The 12,922-nt window shown below is 33.3% G+C and overlaps 1 protein-coding gene across 1 annotated transcript; it reads right to left on the minus strand.

The window, feature by feature from the left end:
* Positions 1-1,992: 1,992 nt before the first annotated feature.
* On the minus strand, positions 1,993-9,631 carry LOC105149047 (uncharacterized). The gene is made up of 3 exons (XM_087415970.1): positions 4,596-9,631; positions 3,725-4,006; positions 1,993-2,926 (listed from the first exon to the last, which is right to left on the minus strand). The coding sequence occupies exons 1-3, from the start codon at positions 5,239-5,241 to the stop codon at positions 2,469-2,471; spliced, it is 1,386 nt and encodes a 461-aa protein (XP_087272096.1). The 5' UTR covers positions 5,242-9,631; the 3' UTR covers positions 1,993-2,468.
* Between the last annotated feature and the right edge of the window lie 3,291 nt (positions 9,632-12,922).

The following is a 12,922-nucleotide window of genomic DNA, read 5'->3' on the forward strand; positions in this document are numbered from 1 at the left end:
TGATAAGTGCAGGCTGCGGTATATTCGAGAGCATTGTTTTTCCCTTAGCCAGACTAATAATCGTTAGAAAGGGGGTTGTTTGTGATAGTATACGACACCCATGGAATTGCGTTATTATGCGGCCAAGATTAAAATTTGAATTGTTACAAGTACAAATTTCTCTGTTGTGGTACATCCTAAATGGCTACATATTTCTAAACGATAATAACGCAGTTTATAGTGTTGATATAGATTATAGTGCATACGTACTGTTATTAAACGATTCATATAGCGTCCGTGTTAATCCGGTAAGAGAAACTGCAATAATGTTGTGTCAACAAGCTTTTCACAATTTTGCATTAATTTTATTAAATAAGTCAACGATCGTAATATTGCTGCAAATTGTTTCTATTGACGAAAATGCATTGTTACCGTGTAAGTTACAATACTATAGCATTATTAATTAATTTGCTATAAACTTTTTAATTAGCTGAAAAATAATATTTTGGATAAAATACACGAGAGATTTAATAATTAAATAAGATTTCATATGTAGAGGAAAATTTGTCACTTTACAATACATATTAATTTTTTGAAGGTGAAATGAATGTAAACGTGGAAATTCAAATTGTAAATATTCTTTTATCGATATGCATTTTCATGTTGAACAATTTTCATTTGATAATGTCGTAATAATTTGGCAAAAAATAAAAAAAAGCAAAAACAAAATAACTTTGCATGCGTCGGGTAATTTTGCGTAAATGGGTTGGATAATCATGGACAAAGTAAAAATCATAAGAGATTAATATAAAATTAATAAAATAAATATTTCATGGAAAATATTTCAGGAATGTTAATAGGAAAATGAAAAAAATATATTATTTGTACTAACTATTAATTTTGTACGAACATTGGCATATATTAAATATATGCCAATGTTAGTACAAAATTAATATAAACTTTGAAAAAATAATACAAAAATTGAAACAATTAATTTAAACAAAAATCATATATGTAATTCTCAACGTTATCAGTTCCATTGCATTGTTCATGACTTCGGATCCATTCAGAACATAGACAGTGTTGAAACCATTCAGTCAAAACTAATGTAACATAATGTCGATGTTATAATTTCGTCCTCTACAATATAACTCTCAAGGAACACACAAAAATCAATAAAAAATAAAAATGATGTCAAAATGACTTTGTTTTCATGCTTAAAGTCAATAAACAGTCAGATTTTTACCAAATTTTATTTAATCAAAAATCATCATTTTGACTCAAAGTACATCGTTTTGACTTTCTTTTGACTTGGTACATTTCTTGGACTGTTATGTAATCCATATATATATATATATATATATATATATATATATATATATATATATATATATATATATATTATATTACATTTATGTTATGGAATAACAACATTGAAATTGCAACATTGAAGTCATGTTACTTTTAATTTATCGACTAGGCCGAGTTCCATATCTTCTGAATTCTTTGCAAATAGTGAACTTTTCATTGGGAAGAAACTTTGGATTGTCCATGCGCACAATTTGATTAAAAAAAACGATTACTCAAAGACTTTTTAACTTAATTCAATGAGTAATAGCTCAAAAGACGCACACAATAATGTCCTTTAATAAGATATGCACGATTAAATCAACGCAAAATAAGAATACAGACTTATCATTTTATTTTCTTTGTAAAAATTACTATCAAAATATGTAATTTCATTTTTTCTCATTTTTGTCGTTAACTACATTTTCAAATTATATAACTTATGGTTATATCTGAAAAAAATTACGTCTAGAAATTCGCCGCGATAGCGACTTCATTTACTGAAAAAGTGCTAAACTAAATTGCACACAATTACTCGCTGTGCATAATTCTCCCACTTTTTCCTTAATAATTATTAATTAGTGACATATTAATTTTCATTGCCAATAAAAACATAAAAATATAAACATAAAAATTTATGTATTTATATATTTATTATTATGTTTTATTATCTATATATTCATATTACATATATTATATTTTATATCATAAAATTAAAAGATTGATAGTTTTAATAATCGATATTTCTGTGTGTGTATTACGATTTTTGACATAAGCTAATTATAATATAAGAAAAGTTGTTTTCGATTTCTTGTGATGCAATTTTACATTGCATGTAATCTAATATGTTTACTCGCGTTTTTATATATTTAATTATAGTTTATTAATACAAATATAGTCTTATAATTATACGTCGCAAAATATTAAAGATTCTCCGAAGCAAGAATAAAAATAAATGATAGAATATATAACTTATAAATTATTTTAATTTTTTCTAGGTTATTTTATTATATTATATTTTATATCATAAATGTTCTTCAATGTGAACGTAGATAACTTTTTGTTTAAGAAGCATACGCATTTATTTTATAATATCAAATAGATCAATCATTTAATTCTTAAATTAAATTTAAAAAGTCTAATCAAGATTTATATGACACTGTACAATTTAAGATCAATATGATTAAAATGAATGAAAAATTGACTCTGTTATGTACATAACTACTTCCGGTAGATCTGGCAATAATTCGGGCGATCTTGGCGAGCAGATTTCTCGTTTTTTCAGCTTTTGGTTCTTCCACGTAACCTTTTAACACTCTTTCAATGTCCGGACTGCGAACACATTGTCCAATTTCTGAGTTGTAGATGTAGCCAAGTCGGCAGACGCAGACGTAATAACCGGGCAGATTAAGACAACTTTCAGCGTTTTGCGTACAATTGTGTGTACCTCGGACGCACTCGTTCACATCGATGCACAATCCGAATCTGGAGGACCACTCATAACCGCGTCGATGACATTCGCAGCTCACATTAATCTGATTCGCCCTGAGCGCTTGGAAGTCGCGATTCTCGTCCCGGTTCAGCGTACATTTTCGATGCGCTGCGAACACGACCAACGATGGTGGTTGGTTCGCTTCAGGGTGGAAAGACTTCAAGGGTGGTTAATTGCGCGCACGATGCACGTGGAATGTAAACGAGCATGCAAAGCTCGACCGTAAAGTGCCGGCTCGTTATGTTTGTCATAGACAAAACGAGAATCCCATCCGTGGAGTTAACGTCTTTAGAGTTTACGATAAGCGGCTTTAATTTATCTACACAAATTTTAACTGTATACACGGATAATACTAGCGAATCGATAGTTCCGAAATTGAAATTAAAAGATTACTACACGGAAAGAATGATTCCAAAGTACCTAAAAATTTTTCCAAAGTATCTAAAAATATAGTTAGATATATCTGAAAATAATTTTGTTAAATCAAATTATAAAGAAATCATTGTTCAAATCTGATGAGCAATGCAAAAAATTTTGACATTCTAGTAACTAGCTTGGACATAATTATTTTGATAATCTAACAAAATTATTTTTAAATCTGTATCTAAATATTTAGGTATTTTAGCAAAATTATTCTTTCCGTGTATTTTTTTTAAAAACTACTCTCTATTATAAATTTCTTACAAGAATTGGTTATAAACAATACTTAAAAAAACGCGGTGAAATTAAACGCAGTGTTTCCTAGTATTGATAGGTAAAAATAATATAGTCATCGTGCTACGACAGAGGTTTTATGAACGTAATTCAGTATGATTATACAGTATGTACTACTTAGAATTAACCTAGTTAGAAAATATAAATAAACTTTTTGCGCGATGCAAATGTCCGTAATAGGCATCCACGCACCTGGTTGATTCTCAGCGTAGCAAGGATTGCTCTCCGACTGATAACAGTCTTTCATGTACCGGATGTGCTTCATGGGACAACAATGGTCCGGGCAGAAACTGTACAAGGCACAGGCATACGGTTTCGTGTCGTCCGCTCGTGGATCCTTGTTATGAACGTCGTATTCATCAAGGCAGTTGGCGTGATTGTCACAGGGTTCTCCGAAGGTAGCTAAGTCTGGGACTTCTAGCATCGTGTACCAGCACATATAATAGCTGACGGTAGTGCGCCATTGGAAGCGTTCTGAAAATTGATTTCAATGATCTTCACCTGCGATTGAAATAATACTTGATATTATCTCATCGGTTTACGTCAGAATCAAGTGATTTTTATATTTTGCAGCATGAAGACTTTACGTGAAGAAATTATTTATAATTATTAAAATGTCCTCGTTTCTATATTAATGCTATCTCAAGTGCTACTTCAAGTAATTACTGATACAGTTTTATTCAATTTATTATAAGTATCTCTTAGACCTATCTTTAAGAATTAAGTATAATTCAACATAAATCTAAAGAAGCTTATATGTATACATTATATTTGTAGTATAATCTCCAAACAGAATCATTTTTTAATCGTTTATGAGAACTTAAGTAGATTAATGTAAAAACATTTGAGATTTATATTTAGTCTCTCCATAACTTGTAACATTAAATGTCGTATTATATATATTAATATCTAATTTTTTTCGAGGAAGTAAAGGATATAATCAAGTTTATATCGCTTATTGTTAATTCAGTTATTCGATCGGAAAACGATTTAGCCGTTAGCATGTGCAAATTGAACTCTTCCGACGTGATTAGGTATGTTCGTAACAAATCGATGTACTTGCCGATTGGGCCCTGAAATGGAACTACGGCGAGATTGTCCCGCCTTTGGGCAGTCTGACAGTCTCGTTGTACGGCCATGATTTGTTCGCTATTGTTCACCGGGTTCCATTTGTGCTTTCTCATAATTGTGACGGTGTCGTTCTCGCGCCTGAAGACCGTAAGTCTAATGATCCTTTCGAGATACTTGAGACATTCGACGAAACTCGCCTCGCAGTGTTTACGCACCTCCCAGTGCAGAGATCTTAAACCGGGTTTCGGGAACTCCTCGTACAGCTTGCTCGTAGCCTCCTCCGCGCTCTTGAAGTACCGACGATCGTAATCGTGAAACTTATGGGCGCGAATAAAATACGCCACGTCGCGAATCACCCGGTTCCTGTCCAAGCTCGAATCCGGCACGTTCGTCGCCTCCGGGTCCACGTCGGGCACGTCGCTCACACGTATGTTGTGGTCCATAACCTGCTCGGTCAGCGGTACACTTGGCATCTCCACCTTATCCTCTTCCTCTGTCGTCCTCAAACCGGTGACAGTAGACTCGATAGTAGATTCGATTGTTGGCGGCAATGGCGTTGTGACAGTTGCCATTAGAGGTAAGCGACATACGATAAGGGAAATAGAAATGAGACATAATATACGTTTAGTAAACTCCATCTTGAATGTCTACTTTTTGTGAAAAGATTTTGTTTTTTTTTTTTTACTGTAAAGAAGACGGTTCCCATTTATGGTGTAAAAATTCAATACTCGTAAATATTTATCTGTAAATAAAAAAATAAGAAATCATACTCTGATTGCTAAAATTTATTTTTTTTAAGTCTACTACTGTGTATGCGCAAAATTAATTTCTATGTGTATTTATACGTATTTATAATATGTATTTATTTACACGATAGTTTCACTGATATATATGACACGAATTGTTAATTCACGTTGTCAAAACGTCCCCAATGTAATTATGTGCATTTTATGGGTCTATGACGCTTTTTTTTTAGAGGAAAAGGAAAGGCTTTTATTATAAGATTGCGAACCTTTAATCGAATATGGAAATTTTGGAATGAAGACTGAAACATCGACAATCTATATAATACATATCAGTAGACAGCAGATGGTCTGTATAAAATTTTTATTAATATTTTAATTTTCTGTTTTAGATAAATTAAAATATTTTAATTTATGTTTTATACTTTTTACTAAATTAGAGTATACCGATAAACCATATTTTTTTCTTTTTGGATACATTCTCTTTGAAATTTAGTTCATTTTGCGAATTTAAAAAGGAATAGAGATGTCTCATGCCGGATTTGAAATAAGTATATTTTTTATTCGTTGCTTCATGAATGTGTCTTGGGTGAATTGACATTTTTTTCTCTGGTCGGGTTGCTCCGAGTATCGGGCCAGCTTGGGAAGCGCGATGCATCCTATTACCTGGCGCGCAGATGCGCGTTCAAATTACTCGAATTGCGAGGGAGACGCCGCCGCCTATCCGTCTCCAGCTCGCGACGCTGAAAAGACGAAATGAGAAGACGCGGAAGCGCGAGAAAAAGAACGAGGTACACGGGAAAAAGTTATATTAAGCCGTATCTACTGTGCTCGAGCGTTATTCATCTCGCGCAACGTCCGCCGACTTACGGTTTACCATTATACTGGCGAGCATCTTACTAGGGAGGGTAAGTATCCTGTTATATCTCATTCAGTCGCGGCTTTATTCGGCCGGGTGACTTCGCGTTGAAGACGACCTCGCTTGTCTGTGTCTTAGCGCGAGCTTACAGAAACTTCGTATAGCAACGCGTAATAAGAGGCACCTTCGCGAAACGAGGTGAATCAACTTAGCCGGGTCCCTCGAGAACGACTACTTTAACCCTTTAAGAGTACTATCGTCTTTACTTCGTAAAATGTATTCATAGCATACATGAAGGACCCTTGATAGAAATCATCTGAATGAAGTTAATCATAGAATCACACAGCTTTATATAAACAGAATATGAAGAGAAGAAAGTTAATTTGTATTTCTCTGCTATTTTTATTTATGAATAAGAATCAAAATATTTTAATAACGTTCAGCTTAAATGTTTAAAAATTTAATGAGAGAAAGAAAAATCCTATTTTCAGTTGAAGTTTTAGTTTGTGATTGTATTTTAAGTATGATAAATCGAATCGGAACGCAATTTATAGAACTGAAAAATGTATTTTTATATTTATATATGAATATAATTAAGCACCAAAATTCGCTTCGACCAGTAATAAGATTCTTTGTGTGTGTGTTTTCAGATTTATTCTCATTAATTTAATTTCCACTTATATTTAAAAAATTTAATTATAAATAAGTATACTTGTTTATAATTTTAATGTTTGAAATTATGAATAAGTATTCTTATATAAGGGATTGATGATTTCTCATTCAAGTTTGTTTGATATTTTGGCTATACTTATAAAAAAACGTAGTTATGAAATAATCGGCGCGCAGTTAATAGAATTGAAAAAATGTATTTGTAAATCTATATATGAATATTATTGATCAAGATTCGTTTCGAACGATAATAGGATTTTTCTTTTATTTGATTTATATACGTATATTCTTATCAATGCAATTTCCATTTATATTTAAAAAATGTAATTATAAATAAGTATATTTATTTATAATTTTCAATTGTTCCGTGCTGCGTTATTTCCGTTGAGGTCGAGATTATTTGATATTTTGGTTATATAAAGAAACGTATATATAAAATAATTTTTGATATCATATGCGATTCACATAATTATGATAAACAGTTTCGTAATTTATTTAACTATTGTAAAATATATGTTATTTAACAAACGTAACAAATGTAAATAAAAATACTGTAACCACATGGTCACCGATGGTCAAGTCATTAAAAATGGATCTGGCACCGAACGTATTAAGTAATTTACATGCTCCGTAAAAACAGAATGTTAGTGCCGCACTGTTGAACTTTATCTCGTAATGAAACTTGCTGCTCGTAAATATAAGAACCCGCGCGAACAGCCGCAAGCGGATATCTCTCGTCGAATTTCGGACCTGGTCCAACGATCTCGAGAGTTTCTGCTCGTGTGGAAGAAAGAGGGACCGAGCACCGTAGCTTCTCGAACTTCTCGCTCATCGCGTATTCCAGTCAGCACTTTCGAAAGACAGAGTAACGTCCAATCCGACAGCGAAACTAGGTCAACATTTGCTCGGTGATCTGAGAAAACGGCGAAATACGCGCGCGGTCCCGTCAGGCGAACAAGAAGCATCCGCCTCCGCAGAATTTCATCCGACGCAAGAGCGATTCGAAAGTTTCACCTTCCCCTATCCGCTGAGTGCCCCATTGCGCCGAAAGACCATCGTTTATCTTGGATAATGGCGAACAAAAAGGTTCGAAGGCTTTGCAATGGTGCTTATTAATTCCTTGGCCAAGCTGACTGCGGAACCAGTTGGCGAATTACGAGCTCGCTTCTCGATCGCAATCCGTTTGCTCCGTGAGTTCCTATTATTATAAAGGCGTGAAAATTAAAGGAAAAACTTTGGGAAAATTTCCGCAAACATCTTCTTACATTAAAAAAGTAAATGCGAATTTTATAAACGATCCTGCAACTCATTTTATGAAAATCAGAATCGATTTGCAAAAAGATTGGTAATTTGTTATCATTAAAATATAGATTTCTCTCTCTCTCTCTCTCTCTCTCTCTCTCTCTCTCTCTCTCTCGTGATGGTATAGCTGCCGTATGTTTGGCATGACTTCGATTAACGTATGCATCGTTCCGTGAAAAGTACGTTTGTGTAAAAAATTCTCGCAAAAATTCACTGAAAGTTTCGCGCGTACATGTATTTCAAATGGAACATGCGACGGTACTGGGAAAAAATCAAGTGGATCATATCTGCATCCAACGTTTGGGGAAACAGTAAAATCCGACGTGTACTGTTTGGTGCAACAATGGAGAATATTATTGATCGACATAGCACGCGACCAATATCGAAACTCCTGCAATTCCGTCAGTATACTGAAATGATAAACCATAATGGAACGATGCGATTCCATCTATCCGTAACGAAAGCCACTGTGTGCACACCAAAATTGAAAATACACTTTGAAAAGGTGAATTTAATTGAAATCGGAAACTCTTAAGAGCTTAAAGAGATGTCTGTACATCTTTCAAAAATTGTCTCTTTCTTTATTGACCATAAGTGCACGAAGAAGATTCCGTTGGAAACCAAAGAAAAGAAACGTAACATTTTTAAAAGAGAATATTCGTTGACCAATATTTTATATGTATTTAGAACATCCTAGATAATCAGAGATTCGATTATAATCAGAGTTCATCACGATTTTGCACTTCTCGGTCGATATTCTTCTCACCTTATCACTCCGCACGCAGTTCAAATACCGCTCGATGTTTAGGAGCGTAGACATGATGTCTACCCGTTTTGGACGCTCACGATGTAAACTTCATTCTATCTTTCTTTTTTTATTCATTACATAGATAAGATAGAATGAAGCAACGCGTAAGATTGAGCTCATTTATGGATATGATGATGTAATATTATGTGCACCTCAAGTGAATAAATAATAAGAACGTCGACCCGAACTCAATACATGTATGTACTGCGAATTATGAGTAGCTTAGCAACGATTGTGTAATTTTACTTTTTGTTTAAACAATAGGTTGGTTTTTTATTACTACACTCTCTGGAACTGATGCACACGGTGCAATAAGTTGAAGTGAAAAAAACGTATATTTGTTTCTCAGGAATAAAAAACAGAGCTAATATCAAAACTCAAAACGTACTTAACTCAAAACAAACGTGAGTCAACATTTACTCTGCGGCGCTGAAGAAGAAGAAAAATATACGTTCGCGATTCCAACTCGTTATGGTATTGATCAATCGGGATATTGTGCTGTACCGTTTCGATCTGCAAAACGATAAACATAATGGAGAAGCTCGTTTGTCGCGCACATGCTTGAGATTACATATCCGCGCTTTACCGGAATATTCTGAAGGCTTTCGTACATCTCTACGGATAATAGAAATTTGTTTTTTTCATACCTTTTAAAAACTCTTGATTTTGCTGTGCAAATCTTTTCTTTCATTTTACATCTATCGAAATAAATCCGCAAAGAGTTAAACTGACGAAGTGTTACAAAATTACTTGCAATAAATATGAAAAAACAAATAATTAAATATTACGTTATATGAAATAGAATATTATTTTTTAAATTTATGCTTCTGCGGTTATTTTAATTCAGAACATATTAAATGTGATATGTGTCACAGAAAATAAAAATTAATTACTGATGCGAAAATCTGAAACATTTTTCAGATGTTATGTTTTATAAGCCGAAAAATTTAATTACATAATATTTTTTTATAGTTATTGTACGTGAGTCTCGGAATATATGATTATTTAAAAAAATTTTTACGTTATTCTATCCTTGCAGAACTTTTTTCAGACTGCTATTATATAGACATGTTGAAAAATTTTAATAGAGTTTTTTCGTATCTTGTAGAAACTTAGAAATACAAAGTTAGATGGACTTTGCATTAAGAAGGGAATGACATATTCTTTCCCCAATACCACGTTATAAAAATGACACAATACTGATAACACACGGAATTTGTCAGAAAATTTGATTTAAAATTACATTTCCTGCTCGAATTTAATCCATTTAAAATTACATTTTCTGCTCGAATTTAATCCATTTTAGAGAATACGATATAGCCAACATTCTCTTGGCTCGTCTTTTAAAACAATGGAAAAGAACACGAGTGAACACATTTACTCTAAATGACGTTTAAGCATTTATGTCGAAAGTTTTCATGCAAATAGGACCGTTAGAAACAGCGTAGAATATTACAGTATGAACAAATAAGTGCAGTTAAATGATATATTGCACACATTAATATGTATATATATATATATATGTACATACAATATATGTATATCTCGTGCATGCTATTTTAAATTTAAAATTTATTTATATCATATTTAAAATTAACCATTACGTAGCTTTTATTTTAATAAAAAATTTTATTTACGTGATTCCTTTTACATTTATGATATGAAAATTATGAAGCCGTGCCGTCGGAATAACTGCAGATTTCTTTTAATTTTACCTGCAGTGTAATCGTTTGATCAAGAGAAAGTGTGTACGAGTTCCGGGTATATTGTATGTACACAATTATCCAGAAGATACTCGTTACATAGCTATAGAGAGTCGTGTGTAACGTGTTCACGGCATTACTTCTCGAGTATGTGGCATTCCCTCATCCATTCTCTCTCTCTCTCTCTCTTTCTCTCTTACATGCGCGTTACGTGACAGTACGTTGTAATTTCTCGATAAGATCGACTAGCTACGCCGGTTACATTGATTAACAGTACATTCATCAGCAATGAACGCGATATCTGTCTCACTTACTGCTACTTGTAATTTCTTCCCGTAGCTATCCGCGCGGAAGTTTGTAGACTTTACTTTATGTTAGATGCTGGAGAGAGAAACCGCGAGCTTCCTAAACTTTAGATAATACAACGTTAATTAACTTCTCGTTTACCTACCCGACCGCTTAATGAAGCTGAACGTTCCTTATTATTATCATATATCTTCGATGCTTGCCACTTGTGTTTGCTCGCTGTCGCATAATAAGTTAGGTATTATCTATAGAAATTTTTTTATATCTATGTAATCCCTCATGCAAAATAAAATTTTCTGTAATATAATAAAGATAAGAAGGTACTTGGAAATTTTTCGATATTAATAATTAGCGCTATGTAATAATAATGACGATGGTAGCGAAACTATCGAATTACCCGAAAGAAATTAATATGATGTAATAATATCGGGTTACAGTTTTATATAAGAGGATACTTGACAAATTTATAAGTTACTTAGACTAACACCAACATTAGCGTACACATACGGACATTTTAAAGGTCCTTCTCAGAAAATCCGTGAGAAAATAGAGCGATTATGTGAAAATCTTATCGGCTTGTCTTCTTTCGCTCGGAAGTAGCTAGAATTAAGGATCTAAGGATACCCTGATTTAAACGAGATCTTTCTCTCAAAAGATGGCTGACATTCTTTCGACTCTCGAAGAAAAGAAGAACTTAAGAGGATGAATGGCGAGGGATAACGGTGGACGGTTAAGTAAAAAAGTGGAATCCGCGGAAAGTTTAATTGCTTTCGAATATCGATGAGTGTTGTGAGGCGTCATCTAATTTGGAAGTCAATTGCTAGATGCCCATCGCGCGTTTCCTCGCTCCGTCTCGTCTCATGCGCGATCTTATTTACTTCTCTTCCCTAAGTGAGGGAAACTCGCGGTAGTCGGGCATTAGCGTGATCGAATATCCGCAGACTGCCACCCAAGCGCATCGCCGCGATTGAACGGTAGGTAGAAGTAGAACGACGACGACGACGACGACGACGACGACGATCGAAGCCATTATCGGGAAAAGTTATCGCTCGTCGAACAATCCTTCGGCCATGCATTCGCGTCGCACTTATCGTTTTACGAACAGGACCTCAGCGTTATGTACCAACATCACGCTTACGTCCTCTTAAGGACGGTTAATGATGTTGCTGAGCTGTTATTATACTTCGGGGACAATCAACTTTGTTAGTTTGATAAATATTATTGAGCTGTTTTTCACAATGGAAATATGCCAAATTAACCTTTTTTGACTTTAATAAACAAACATATAATTCCAAAAGTCATAATATATTAAGAAAACAAATGCCAATGTTAACGTATAACGGAAAACATAAAATAAGTTACGATTGGTGATACGCAATGCAAAATTATAAATAATAACAACATTTACAGAAACAATTTTATAAAAAAAAAACAAGAGTAAGTGAAAATTGATTAAGAAATGTTTACAAATAGGCGAATAAAATCATATTTGATTAAAGCGGGTCTTGGATAATCCTAATATAATAATGTTTTTGTATAAAATTTTAAATTTCCAGTTCAAGCAAACTGCGAGCCGATTATTTATATCCGCCTTATAATCCTAAATTGAAACTAAAGTTTCCCTAATAGTGATATCACAAATTAAAAGTAATACATCACAAATTATTGATATACAAACAATATAATATTATTATTTATAAGGCCAATGAATAGCTTTAAAGAATTTATTGCATGAAATATTGCCTCAGCCAAGATTCGAATTTGAATTTCCTTTATTCTGTGACAGGCATTTTACTAATTTAGAGTCAGGATATTAATCGCGACAACTAGCATATGGAAAAACGTTCTTTTTCAGGCGATAATTTTGTAAAAATTCTAATTAATATATCTTTGTAGTTACTTTGTTGTAGTAATAAGCTTTTTACATAT

Source organism: Acromyrmex echinatior, chromosome 19 (genome assembly GCF_024713525.1).
Source record: "Acromyrmex echinatior isolate Ae372 chromosome 19, ASM2471352v2, whole genome shotgun sequence".
Taxonomy (NCBI): domain Eukaryota; kingdom Metazoa; phylum Arthropoda; class Insecta; order Hymenoptera; family Formicidae; genus Acromyrmex; species Acromyrmex echinatior.